Raw genomic sequence first — 14781 nt, 5'->3', positions numbered from 1 at the left:
CCGCTGGCGCATTGTTTCAGCAGGAGTCCCTCAAAGCCCTGAGAGGGAGATAGATAGTGTGGCCGTCCATCCAATAAACCGCCTCTCTCCCCTCCACGATCCCCGCGGTGCTCCCGGTTTTGACACAGGAGACAAAACCCGCAGGAGAGGACTATGAATGGTAAAAGCACCGAGGAGGCCGAGTGAGAGCAAAAAGGAGGCGGCGTGGCTTTGTAGTCGGGGAGGAATGCGGAAATGTCCTCGCTCCGTGTCAAACCTCTCTGAAGGGGGTCAGGCCACATTCAGCCGGCGTGGGAAAGCCAGGCAGAGACGGAGCTCACAGGCGAGGAGCGGGGCTGCATTGCATAGGCCTATCCGGGGATATATGGAAGAAAAAAAAGAAGAAAGAAAGGAGAAAATCCAAAGAAGAGCGTGGTTTTTGGAGGGCTGTATCACGCGTTTGCCTTTGTCCTATGACCCCCCCATCCGACACCCCCTTCCCCTCCACACCCCCCACACACACACAAAGTTGCAGTGAGAGTGTGTGTGAGTTTTTCGTGCACCACCTCCTCCCCCTGCTTCTCCTCCTCCCTCGTTGAGTGTCTTTGCCTTGGCTGGTGCTGTCTGAGGGATGGGGGATTAGAGCCTGCACCGTCCAACTACCTGTGTGGCCCCCGCATGGAGGACAGTGGACAGGGATGCGTTTGATGCAGGACATTTTTATCCGAAAAACGAATGCCTCCTCAGCATTTGATCGGACATGCCGACGTTACGACACTTTATTGACAACATAAACCAAGGTAAACACTGAGAGTGGGGGATATTTATGCCGAATTGTGTGTCAAAATGTTTTCTATCGGGCTAGAAATGTTGCATTACAATCCAATATCATTTTAGTAACTGAAAAGCGCATTTCCCTGGCTTGCTAGTATTTAAATGAGCATTTTTGGGTCCACGCACAAATAAATTAGAAACAATTAGAGGGGGCTTTCCACGCTAATGAAAACACCTTTAAAACTCTGCTAATGCATTGTTTTACACGTTAACAACGACTTGTGGTTTGAAACGCAAGATGTAAAGTGTTTTTAAAGGACTGTTGCTGTAGGAAGTCCAGACAATGCAATCACTAGACAGCCACGTGCTCGCAAAAGTTTGTGTCGCCTGAAACAGAAACTTTGATAAAGCAGGACACGATAGGCTAAACGCGTTTTTATAACAACTAAACACAGCTTCGTTTGTTAGGTTTTTGCTCTTGTTTGTGTGTTCTCTTTAAATGCTTAATTTCCTTTAACAAAGTGAGAGAGCACATGAACTGTAACAGCGTTGCATGTGGGGTTATTTCTGAATGCGTGTTTATTTGGTGCAAAACTATCTCAAACAACGTGGTTAAATGTGGCTAATTTGAATTATTTTACATTACTTGGTGTAAGTGGTAGGAGGACATGAGTTTCAATGCGTAACAGGAGGAGGAGTGAAGTTGGGACGCAAACGGGGCTCTTGTGTTGATAGTCGGAATAAAACATGATGACAGTCCTGTTAATGCCTACCTGGAGCCCAGTTTGACCAAAACTGACAAAGATGGTTTCTTCCTCCATCTGTGTCTCCCTGTCATCTAGGCATTGCATGTGCCAACTTTTTTCTGTGAATATGCCTTTGTGAGAAACTCTCCGACTCGTCACCCTCGCCGGGATTCCCCTCAATATTTTCACCGAGAGACGAGAAAAAAAATCAGCAAAAATGGACAAAGAAGGAGCTGGTACTCAATATGAACCTGTGGCCGAGATTGGAGAAGGCGCTTATGGGAAAGTGTACAAGGCGAGAGATTTGAAGAACGGGGGACGCTTTGTAGCCCTAAAAAGAGTCCGGGTCCAGACGGCGGAAGAGGGGATGCCTCTCTCTACCATCCGGGAGGTGGCGGTACTGAGGCAGCTGGAAGCCTTTGAGCACCCCAATGTTGTCAGGTAAGTCAGGGGAGAGGTGGGTTGCCATGTGTATGTGTTTGTATGTCAGATAGAGATGCAGACAGTGTAAGATAAAAGTATTTTACGATAGAAACACACACTTATGTTATATGCTCTCATGTGTCAACCACACTGCCTCCTATGACCTTTCGGTTAGGCAAACACTCATACTGCCCACTGTTTTTGCTTCAATTGTGTTATGCTGATTCTGTGAAAATGGGGGTTGCATAACAATGTGTTGCCCCAGAACGTGGGCCGTAATTGCACACCTTTCAGAGCAGAACTTTTCCCATTTGCATCAACCAAGTCTGTATTGTTAAGTTTCATTTCTAGTTTAAAACCTCCCTTTACATTGATGGACTTTAAAAAGTGTTACCCCACTCATCCTACAAACTACTTGCCGCCGACAAAATGCTGGGTTGCAGAGTTATTTGAAGTATAATGATAAAAATGTGAAAGTATGAAAGTATTTTAGGTTGCCAATACTCACGCAGTTATCAGTGATGAACGCACCTCAGCCTCATCGTACCTATGGCGTTTTCAGCCTTTCTAATAATTAGGCCTTTGCCAGTCTACACAATCAATTACATTTTCATATACCTGGCATTTAATTCAAAGTAGTCTAGAGCTGCAACTAAGAGCTTTTGAACTATAATTTAATCTACCAATTATGTTCTCAACGAATAGGTTGGTTTATAAAACGAATAATAGTGAATTCATTCCAAAGTTGTGTTTTTAAATGTCTTGTCTTGGTAATTCAACACCCAAATATAATCAGTTTGATTTGAAGTTTCCTATTTTGGACGGTTGAAAACAGCGTTTTCGGCTATTTAGCATTAGATAAATTACTTAAACGATTAATCAGTTTAACAGGTTGAAGCTTTACTTTTGATTGACTAATTGTCTTGTAATTCATTGTGTTGTCTGTAGAACGTATTTAGAGAAATTACAACATACCCCATCAAAATGTCCTATACCCCACTAACGTCACAATTTCCCCAACAGAAAACCTAAGGTTATTCAGTTTAATATCAGGAAAGGCACATAATATATTCATATTTGAAAGACTGCATGTAGTTAAAATGTAAAATTATACTGTTGGCAATGTCCTATTGACTTATTGATTACATTAAAAATCATTACAGCTATAAAGTGAGTGCCTATTTTAGAATATTTGAACGCAAGCACATTACAAGTTTGAAGCGTTTTTTATGTTCAATGCGAGTGTGTGCTCATCAATACTAATCTCTGCTGTCAAAGTGCCCTTTAGCCTGACTGTCTCACAGCTCACTTACTGTAAGTAAGATTGGATTCACTGAATAAACTCCTTTTTTAGAGACAAGTTACTAACAGCCTAGCTTCCTCTGTGCCCCGCTGACGGAGGCCATTTTCTTTCAGTTTTGAAATGAATTGTTCTGTCTGAGGTCAGCAGTCAGATACTGCGTCACATGTTGGCACCAGCCAAGGAACTGACCTTGTTTGTGCTTTTTTTTAATTTTGGAATATGGATGGCTGTGGGATTGAAGGGGGAATCCCTAAATGCATTTCAGATGCATGGCTTGTGCTTCTGTGCATCTAACAATAATTCCCCTGTGCATAAATGAATAGTAGTGGATAATGGTTTTCTGTTAACAGGGTCACAATTTGCCTTATTTTTTACTGACAGACAAATAAATAATTGGGAATATGTTTTCTTAGGTCATTTTTATTAAGTGGTTGAGCAGTATTGTGGAAACATTAGTTGTAATAATATGCAGGGCTATTTGTTGCAATAAATCAATTCAAGAGTACAAACCATCTGCTCTTTGAACTTTCAGAGCCAGTTTAGCCAAACAGCGTAGCAAAGCAGTCCAGGCCAGGAAGGGTGCATTGTGGGCCTTCTGTGTGACTCCAGGCAACCCCTGGATGTTAGTAATGAGGCCCATTATTCATTCCATATGTTCAGTGTCTGCTGAGAGCCCCCATTGTAGCCCAACAATCGAGCCGTGAGGGGCGTTTAACCCCAGCGCTTCAAGAGGAGGGCGCCGTTTATTCTGTGACATCATGCACAGTACTAATACCTTGAATGAATCGCCTCTCACTGACTCCAGTATATCCAGGTCCGCTGATTACAAGGGTGTTGGCAGAAACGCACGATGCCTCGTTGGATAGAAATGAAAGCGTTTCCGGAGAGATTTAGTCATTTCTTCACATGCTTCCATTTTAAACAGCTTATGTAGATTAGCTAGTGATTTATAGTAACATATGCCCCAAAAAAGTATTAATTATTGGACAGACATTGAGTTGGGCCACCATGAATTGATATTTTCAGCGATATTCATAATTGTATCTCTTTTAGCTATCAATATTGACTTCAATCCAATCAAGTGTTTTGAGGTTGGATGTTTAAACTGCGATACCCTCAACATTTTATATTCAATAACATTTTTTAAGGGTACCCATTAGGTTGGCACTATTAAAAGGCCTGAACAAAATATATAACTTATTGTTTTATTGGGTCAATAAATATATTGCAGTCACAGGTTAAGTCTAAGTCATGGGAGATACAAATATTCGCCTTTGTGTTTTATAGCTTACAAATGTAATCTGTCTTTAGGAATCAGATTTACCATTTCATTGGCTTATTCATTTAGACAAACATTCCATACTTTAAAGGGTTACAGTAACCCATTATTTTGTATCCTAACACAACTTGTCAGATAGTAATCCATCATGGCTTTCTTCGTCTCCTGTGTTGTGGTGGGGAAAGATGCTGCCCCTGCAACAGCTACAAGGTCCACTCAACTTCCCATAGAGAATCAGGAGTTGTCATAGTGCTGGTTGAGGAATGCTGCTTGTGGTCCCCAAGCTCTTTGAAGGGGACATACTGGATAGCTTTTTTCAGCTTTTCACCAAAGCCTGCCTTGGCAGGTCTGCCGAAATAATCTGGATTCTTGGCCTTAGTTTGTTGCCTAGTGAAACACAACCATAAAAGCTGGTGTTTGGGGCCTAAATCTTTTAAAACATTGTAAAGAAGTACTTTTTCCGTGCAACCTAACACAATGTTATCAGAGTTCCAGCAGCACAGCATAATTCTGCTCTCCAAACGTGTACATTTTGCTATTGAAAGTTTCTTTAGAATAACCATAGCCAAGGGTCCAGACACAGGTTCTTGTCATAACATTCAATGTCTAAGAATGGATGACTCTTAACTGTCCAACCACCATGACCTTTCCAACCCTCAGATGTTGAGGTTTTACTGGAAGACAACATGTCCCTTGTGTCTTGTATATTTTGCTGCATCATAGGCTTTTTTTCTCATGCAGACATTTTGACCAGTCATAGCAGGAAACACATAGGCGTAACTAATAACATTAACGAGGGCTCCATTACATTAAGGTGTTCCAGTAAGTCTTAAGTCATTAAAAATGTCATTAGTTACACCACTGTTTGATTGACATGTCTACTGCTGGGTACGGAGTAACTCTCGGTCACTCTGTTTGCTTTAGACAGCACAAAATTGTACCTTTCTTTAATTTTGATTGTCCCATGTGTAAAATGTTTTTATTATACAAAAGACTGCATTTAGAAGCTTTTGACAGTGGAACCAAAACATATGTGTTCATAAGCAATCGTGTTACAACAAAATCAATGCTTTGCCTTTGCTATCTATGCATATTACTATCTTTTAATTAACAATGCATCTGTCTCTATAGAGCAGGGTACAAAGCACCATTTACTAGCTAAATGCTTCTAAAATATACAGATTGCTCTTTTTATATATCACCTCAAATGTGAACAAAACAAAAAAGGACATAATGCATTCCTCTACTGAGTAACGTTTTCAAAGTATATTTTGATAATTTTGAAGATAATGAGGCAAAACAATGAAATTCATTGAAAAAGGAAGAATACGCAAACAATGAAGACATGATAGTAACGGGATATTCCGTCTTATAGAAGCTTTGTTGCAGCATGCTGAGTGGCGTTGACTAATTGAATCAATTGTGTTGATCTCTTCCACCTGTTACTCTTGTTCTAGGTTGTTCGATGTGTGTACAGTCTCTCGGACTGACCGAGAAACTAAGCTCACGCTGGTCTTTGAGCATGTGGATCAGGACCTGACCACCTACCTGGAGAAGGCCCCTGACCCCGGAGTACCACCAGAGACCATCAAGGTACCACTACCATTGTTATCTTGAAGTACTAGAAGATCTTTCTTTAATGGCTGTGTGACTTGTGATTACTTCACTATTGCAACATCACTGAGGAATACACAGTTGATATTTGTAGAAAGCACATTAACTTGATTTTAAAATAAATGTTTACAGTTTCATTTAAAAATATAAGTAGTAAGCTATTAGCTAATATTCTTGTGTCTCGCAGCTGTTCTGTTTAGTAATGAGTGGGTTTTCTTGGCCAGAGGGGACAGAGTGCAGTTCCCTTTAAAACATCAGAGGTACCAGAACATTTTGAAGGGCAGCACATGTGGCAAATGGGCTCCAAATTAGAGGCTCCCAGCCTTCTCTATTTTCACTCTGCCCTCTCTTTCCAAGTTTACACTGTATTACAGAGGGTAACAGAGAAAAAGTGTGAGAAACTAGCCTTTAAAATGGCCCCTTTTTTGGGATTAAAAATAAGTTAATTTGAAGCCAACAATACTTCACAGTGGTTCGAATTTACCAACTAAACTCAACAATACTATCGATTTCTCTAATTCATCAAAAAAAAATCCCTGCGTTTCCATTTAGAATCTGCCTAAAGGTCGGAAATGGACGGGTCTTATTTTAATCTTTCCCACACTCGTACCTTTTTCAAAATCACTTTATCCCATTTCACCCTAAGGTCGAAACCTGTATAGTGTATAATATTGAAGAGATATATTTCTATATTTAGAGAAGGGGCCCTCTGAGTTTTAAGTGTCACAGTGAAACGGAGAAGTTCTGGAAGCTAGAATAACCATTTGTTTTCACCCCAGGGTCCGTTTATGTGTGAACGTTTTGTGTGGAGCTGTAATATTTGTGAGATGCTTAGTTTGCAAGCGTAGACGAGTCAGGTAGATCACACCTGAGGCTTTCCCCAGGTTTTTGCTGAAGTTGAAACTGTGTATGAGACTTTAGTTTTCTATCAGTATCTCGCAGAGATGGAGTACTCGAGTCCTGGGTCAGATAATCCAAAAATCAGCTCCTAACGTCTAACCCTATCGTCTTCCTTGACCTCTGAGTGAAACGTCACGGGGTTAAGGGATAGTGGATAGGAGAATTCAAAAGGACTTAGGAGAAGAGACTGCGGTACTTTAGAGAATCCGAATGCACTTTCACTATCCGACGTGTTTATGATGCGCCAGCGGACGTCATAAATGTGCGCCTGCTGCTGTGGGGAAACCATGGAAACTACAGTTTTCTATACAGGGAACTACAAAATGGATGTACAATAAGAATGAGGGACTACTGTAAACTCATCTAGAGACTCTGCACCGTGCTCTGATGCTGCTGCTTTGCTTTATGAACGTGGACAACAGAGAAACATATTCTTCATGACCAAAGTTGGAATTGAAATAAAAAAGGAAAGTGAAACTTATGCTCGTCTCCCTCTCCCTCCGGTCCACATTAATACTAATGATCCCGATACGTATGATTGTATGAACTAAAGATCTTAAAATCAATACAAATGTATTTATTATAAACGTTAGTCCTTAACACCTATCACTGTGTACATCACCATTCAAACATCTTTTTAAAAGTTGAACAAACTCCACACAGCTCAGTAAAGACTGAAATGTTGACTTTATTTGATCATTTCAGTAAAAACAAATGTTCAAATTTCTCTTTTTGATTATAATACTAATGAATGTTCAAAACAAAGTACTTAGGCAACTTACCACATACGTTTTTAAATGCTTAATAAGCACCGTAACTTTCATGATATAATTTATCGGTCATAATCGGTTGTTTCCGTGAACGGCCGACTGTTGTGTGACGGCAAATGCTGCAGCTGCAAGGCATTGTGGGGCAGCATTTTCTCCTCTCCTTTCGTCAAGGGAGGTCCAGTGGTTCCTAAGCTAAAGGAGGTTGTAAAGGAAGTTTGAAACCTCCTTTCCTATCAGCAGTGGTTCTCAAATGGGGGTACGCGGACCCCTAGGGGTACGTTGGAGTACTGCAGGGGGTACGTGAGATTTATTTTATGTTAATGAAAAAAACAACATAAGTAATGCATTTAAACAAACTACTAATAGTAGATCAACTACTTTATTCAAAGGTTTACAGTCATTCTGGATAATAAAATGGGAAAAATAAACGGGGTGCTCTCTTTTCCCCTCTCTCTCCTGACAGCCCGTCAGTCTCGTGCAGCTCGCTGAACCTGTAATAAGTGACCTGACAGTAAAGAATACATATATTTATAACTAGTTTAGCTAGTTCCAGAGTAGATGAACTAGCTAAGTGTGTTAGGTCTAACTCTTAGTGTATTTTGCTCCGCTCAACGGTCCGTCACAGCGGGGGAGCTGTGATCCGGAAGAGCTGCGTGTTCTCCGTCAGCAGCAGCTGATCTCTGATTTCTCTCTCGCGTCCGGTTAGACTTCACTCGCGTTTATGTCCAAATCTATCAGATCTGGCTAGTTCTAGCTAATGATATGACTGCCTGCTTATCAAATGACACCTAAACAATAAGCGTTGCTTGGCAACGGCGTGTGGCTGCAAAGTATAGCGCAGCATTATGCATAATATGTTTATATGAGGGGTCACAATCCCATGCTCATAAAATGCTCATATATTTTTTTTCTTCATTCCCCACGCCCCAAAATAAATAATTATTTTATATTAACAGAGTTACACGTATTTCAAAAACGTGAAGTGTAATAACTGCAGTTGCCTCCCTGTCAGAATGACAAAGGTCCTCAGTGAAGCTCAAGCCCATGTTTCTCACTAAATTGTAAGTACAACTTATTAAGAAGATCAGTTCAATGCAACTAATGTCGTCTTAGTGTTATTGCATGATGTTGAAATTGGTTTTCCATCAATTTAGTGATGGATTGTTAACATTTTAAATGTAACATTTAAGTGTTTCTCAGTTACAATGTTGTTGTTTTAATAAATCAGACACTGATGGTGCAGCGCTGTACTGTGCCTCTTTATATAGGCTTTTTTTCCCTTAACAAATTATTTTTGCGCTGATCGGGGGGTACTTTATGCATATTTTTTTCAACGGGGGTACATTATTGAAAAAAGTTTGAGAACCACTGATCTAGAGAATTCGAACGGCACTTATCATGGCTGCCACTGAGGGACTTCCGGGTCATTTCACTCCGTTAGGAAGGTTCCTATGCTAAATGGACTATTGGACTTCAGCCCTGGACTCTGACTTGAGTCGGACTCGAGTGCCGATTTTCGGGACTCGCGCACGGATTGACACGGGGGACTCGAGAGTGTCTTGGAGTCGTGAATTGGTGACTTGACTACAACACTCTCGGTGCGGTTATGATTGTGTTGATCATGATTTTAGGCTCCAAATATTCCATTGCACATGAAAATGTTTACCTGCCAATGACAATTATAATTTGTTGCATTTCTGTCAATGAATGGATTTGTTGAGAGAAAGAAGTGTCTGAGGTATTTGATTATTATGAAGGAGTTTTTTTTATTTCTTAGCTTAGGTCAGTGGTTCTCAAACTTTTTCCACTGACCTTTTGGAGAGAAAGACAAGTCGGGCCCCCCAACACAAATCGTCACGTAATGGGCAAAGTTAACATTTATTAAAATACATCAATATGAATGTGAGCATTCCTTTCAAAAAAATAAATCACTTTGCTAGAACAGTGATGATGCTCCATAAGTCTGTGTGCTCCAAAAAATAAATACGTAATACATTGTGCAATCTCCTTGCTAGACCAATAAGTTCTAATACTTTGCCACTTTGCAATCTGTGCAAAAAAATGAAAAGAAAGAAAATGCTGATATTTGGCAAAAAAGTCTTATCACAGCATTAGTGGCTGCAATGAGCCTGTTTTGCACTGCACATTTCTTCAAAACGGGGTTGCAGGCTCAGTGGCGGCACCAGAGATTTTCTTTTGGGGATGCTGTGGGGTAGCTTGACGTTTCATAGAGGGTGCTCAATCATGTAGGTTTTCCCATTAATGTACCGGTCGCTACAGTGGAATTTTCTACTGCAACAATCCACACGCAAATACACAGTGTACCCGCGACTGTTACAATGCTATAATCAGCTCACGTCATATAGGTGTAAGCAGGGGTAAAGTGCTATTTTTTTATAGGTGGTGTGTGGACCTCACATAGGGCGGTCCGGGGTCATGGTCCCCCAGTAAGTTAAATGCATCAATCTGGTGCATTTTGAGAGCAAAATGAAGAGATCTATGGATACATCTCTCAACACCCATATGAAAAAGAACTGTAAGCAGATTTTATTTTTCTTTATGGATATTTTACAAATCATTCAATCATACCCGTTTTTCATTTATGCTCTTATTTTTGTATACCTATAATGATCATATAAACGTGTGCCTTGGAAATAATTGTTATCACTAATTATCCCACTGAGATAACTTAGACTAAAGTTAGGACTCCACCTTGTTGTTGAAAAAGCTCCTTATACCCGTTAGCGTAGCTCGCTAGCACCAGAAGCTAACAACAACGATCTCCGGTACCGGTGCGCTATCTCTCGCTCGCGCACACACACACAAAATGACTCGTTCCACACACACACACACACACACACACACACACACACACACACACACACACACACACACACACACACACAGCCGAGCTTGAATGAAACACAGAGACCCAGGCGTACTTGTACTGTACTGTAGCATATTATTTTCAATTCAATAATTTTTCAAAATCTTATTTTTTTTTCATTACTATTTTTCCTCCTGGTCTCTTGCGCCCCCCCTGTCATGCCTCCCACTTTGAGAAAACACTGGCTTAGGTTAACCAGAAAAAAAAATGAAATATTCCGCCTCTTACTCCTGGCTTTTTTCTTTAGATAAGAAAACGCATTTTAGAAAATAATTGTTATTGGTCTTTAGTTGTAACCATTTTAATGTTCATGAGGTGTTTATTTGTTCGTTTCATTGTACTCGTTAAGTGATAAGCTGAATAAGTTGTTACTCGGTCAAAAGAAAATGAACTGTCACTTTTGATAATTGAGTATTCAGCCTCTTTCTTAATTTAGCTTTGCTGTTAATCGGGTGCATCCACAATCCAAAGATGTTTTGTTCTGAGGCAACAATCAAGTGCAGGGCTAAACACCTGTTGTCCTACAAAATGGTGAAGCACAGTATGTGTTCAAATGGGGACCTCAGCAGATGTTTTTGGAAAGTCTATGTATGGCACTTGATTGTACACACAAAATGAAGGAAGTTGTGTTAAGAAGGAAAAAAGACAATAAATGGATGAGAAGTTCAAATACAGTTTACTCTCATAACCCTGCACACCTGGCTAGTTGCTCTGCGAAGAGGACATCTTTGTCAGTTTCATAAATAACCCAACTTGTTAAACACATCTCTCCCACTAACTATGATTTTGTAAAAGTTCTTGGGAAGAGGTTTCCAGCACTGTACAGAAAACACTTTGAAGCATATACGGCCCCCTTATAATCCCCCTCCTTCTGTTGCTTTCTCTTAACATCCATACAGCTGAGGCCTTGAGGGGACAAAAAGACAATGATCAAGTGAAGAGATGACACAGGCACCATCCCCTGTTATTTCTAGGACAGTGGACACTGCACAGTAACACCCCCCTTCCCTGCAACTTAATGTTCCCTCGGCTAAAGCAGATGACACCAGATAGGGGATCAAAGTCCAGCAGACCCAAGTTTATCAACTCTGTGCACATCTCAATAATGTATTATCTTTTCTATAGTGTCACCCTTAAAAACCCTAACCCAAAAAAACATTCACCTTCAGCCAAAGACCAAAAAAACAAGCATACTTTTCCTTTAACATCAATCCACCCCCAGCACCAGGCACCCCACTCTGCCCCTGTCCTTTTTGGCCCCCCACCCTCCACCACCCACTCAGTCTTACTCAGACTCTAGACCCACCACATGGTCATTGATGAAAGAGGTCCTCCTCCAGGAATCAAATGAGCTGGAAGGACATCAAGGAGCCGCGCTGCCCCAGCCTCAGTGCTCCTCCGCCGGGCCAGCACTTGTGTCTCACCCACCCACCCTCCTCCTCTGCCATCGTCCAAGCCTCCACAGCTCTATTCTCTGGGCCCATAAAGGGGGGAGGTTAATGAAGCATGGGGAGGGAATTACACTAACGCTAACCGGCAGATGTCCCATATTGTGCAGAGCTACAATAAACAATATGGCTGCCTCTGGTACATTTGCATTAGAAAAGGAGGTGCACTCAGAAAGCCATGTTTTGACTGAAACTACTTTTTTCCTGGTCCTCCTGCTTTTTCTAGTTTGGATCTGTTGTCTTTTTTGTGTATTTTCTGTTTCCTCCTGGCCAACTTGTTTGTTGTTTTTTAAGTTTGGAATGCTGCCAGTTGAAGACAGTTGTGTGTTGAGCAAGTCTTGTGCTGCTGAAATCAACTTTGTGAGGCTAAAAGATTGTTCAATGTGGTCTTCGGTGCAACACATGGTTACTTTTGCTATTCTTAAACTACACTAAACTACACTAAACAAAAATATAAATGCAACACTTTTGTTTTTGCTCCCATTTTTCATGAGATGAACTCAAAGATCTAAAACATTTTTTATATACACAAAATAACCATTTCTCTCAAATATTGTTCACAAATCTGAAAGAATCTGTGATAGTGAGCACTTCTCCTTTGCCGAGATAATCCATCCCACCTCACAGGTGTGGCATATCAAGATGCTGATCAGACAGCATGGTTATTGCACAGGTGTGCCTTAGAATGGCCACAATAAAAGGCCACTCTGAAACGTGCATTTTTGCTTTTCTGGGGGGGTAGTATCTGGTGTGAGGGGTAGGGTTAGGTTTAGGGTAATGTTGTGAATCGAGTGGCCCATGGTGGTGGTGGGGTTATGGTATGGGCAGGCGTATGTAATGGACGACGAACACAGGCCACTCGATTCACAACATTACCCTAACCCTACCCCTACCCCTCACACCCAATACTGCCTGGTTTTCGGACCCCCCAGACCCCCCCAATAAAGCAAAAATGCACGTTTCAGAGTGGCCTTTTATTGTGGCCATTCTAAGGCACACCTGTGCAATAACCATGCTGTCTAATCAGCATCTTGATATGCCACACCTGTGAGGTGGGATGGATTATCTCGGCAAAGGAGAAGTGCTCACTATCACAGATTTTTGAACAATATTTGAGAGAAATGGTTATTTTGTGTATATAGAAAATATTTTAGATCTTTGAGTTCATCTCGTAAAAAATGGGAGCAAAAACAAAATTGTTGCGTTTATATTTTTGTTCAGTGTATTATATTATTGCATTGCAATAACTCAGTTGTGAAGGTAATCGATACAACAGAGATGATGACACTAAGGCCAACGGGGCCACGATTGTTTGTGTGTTTGTCCAAGAGTCACACTTCTGAGATAATTAGTGTTTACTAGGAAATGCTGCTGAAAGGAAGCATGGTGAAATGGCTATTTAAAGCGTAGAGGAACTGGTGGGGGTGCATGCTATTGTGTCAACCCCCCCCCCTCCACACACACAAAATAACCAACTGCCTGCCTCTCTCCTATGGCCCTGTTTGTCTGCTGCCCTCTGTGCTGGGTCATGGCTGGATGGAGATGTAGAAAGGAAGGTCTGTTTATGCATCCTGCCTGCCCTTGGTCAGAGGACACACACACACACACACACACACACACACACACACACACACACACACACACACACACACACACACACACACACACACACACACACACACACACACACACACACACACACACACACACACACACACACACACACAGATGCACCCTTACACAGTCTGAGGTGCCGCCTCTCACAAATAGAAAAGTAGATAGACACATTATGTTAACGCAGCGTCAGAGGGACACCCAGTTTGTGTGTACACATCACTCCCCATCTCCACAGCATTGTGTGGGGCGTCCCGTCTCTTCCACTATGGCCGGCACAGCAGCCAGCCCCGCGCCGTTTGCTAATGTTTTCTGCTTGAGTGTGCAGACCCCTTTGACTCACTCACCAGCTGGTCGGCCGCTGAATAGAGCTGCGGGCTCAGGTCCATGTCACTTGTGAGGTCTTGGCGGAGGCTTTTTGTGGTTTGAGTTGGGGGCATTTGTGTGTGTGTTTTGGGGGGCTGTACAGGCCAGGGTACAACGAGCCCCACCAGCATTGTAGCATTTTTATTTACAAATGACTCTCTTTTCTAACAGACTTCAATACTTCCATACACAGACTACATATTTATCTGTCTGGGCCTTTGGCTCTACCTAGACTTCATTACATTGAACAATCCAGACCATAGCTCTGCCAAAACTGCCAGGCCACAATCCCTTGTAATGACATGTTATTTGTCTACAGGTGCGGGACCTGTTTTTGAGAGTGGTTCGGTTTAAAAAGAACAAGTCTAAGCTGGTTTTGTACATAGTTCATCTGTGTTACTTGTGCAAGTGTGTCATGGACACAGTGAGGTCAGCTTTTGGGCATTAAAACAGAACAAGCGCCAATTAACTCGGAGCCGGACAGCTGCTGAGAAACAGAGATCCATGCTTGTTCAGAACGGGGCCTCTTCCTGCCTCTATCATGAATGTGTGTCAGTTATCAAGCATCTGCTGCAGTCGACAAGAAAAGACACAGGCCTCCTCTAGTTAACTCCCTCCATACCATGGTCTCCCAGCCTTTAGACTTCTCAATGCAGGGTCTTTCAGGCCTTTACTTGC

General features: G+C 41.7%; 1 protein-coding gene across 2 annotated transcripts in view; it reads left to right on the top strand.

The window, feature by feature from the left end:
- The window catches only part of cdk6 (cyclin dependent kinase 6), a 39211-nt gene continuing 24430 nt past the window's right edge, over nucleotides 1-14781 (top strand). Inside the window, exons 1-3 of one of the 2 annotated variants that reach the window (XM_034094299.2) lie at nucleotides 1-779; nucleotides 1596-1940; nucleotides 5962-6097. In XM_034094299.2, coding sequence (XP_033950190.1) covers nucleotides 1717-1940; nucleotides 5962-6097 — 360 coding nt within the window. In that variant the 5' untranslated portion in view covers nucleotides 1-779; nucleotides 1596-1716. Of the gene's footprint in view, nucleotides 780-829; nucleotides 1941-5961; nucleotides 6098-14781 lie in introns of those variants that run through there. The other variant, XM_034094300.2, reaches the window with a different exon arrangement.

Source organism: Pseudochaenichthys georgianus, chromosome 11, assembly GCF_902827115.2.
Source record: "Pseudochaenichthys georgianus chromosome 11, fPseGeo1.2, whole genome shotgun sequence".
Classification (NCBI taxonomy): domain Eukaryota; kingdom Metazoa; phylum Chordata; class Actinopteri; order Perciformes; family Channichthyidae; genus Pseudochaenichthys; species Pseudochaenichthys georgianus.
The sequence above is the reverse complement of the archived record's forward strand: the minus strand, read 5'-3'. Positions and strand labels throughout refer to the sequence as shown.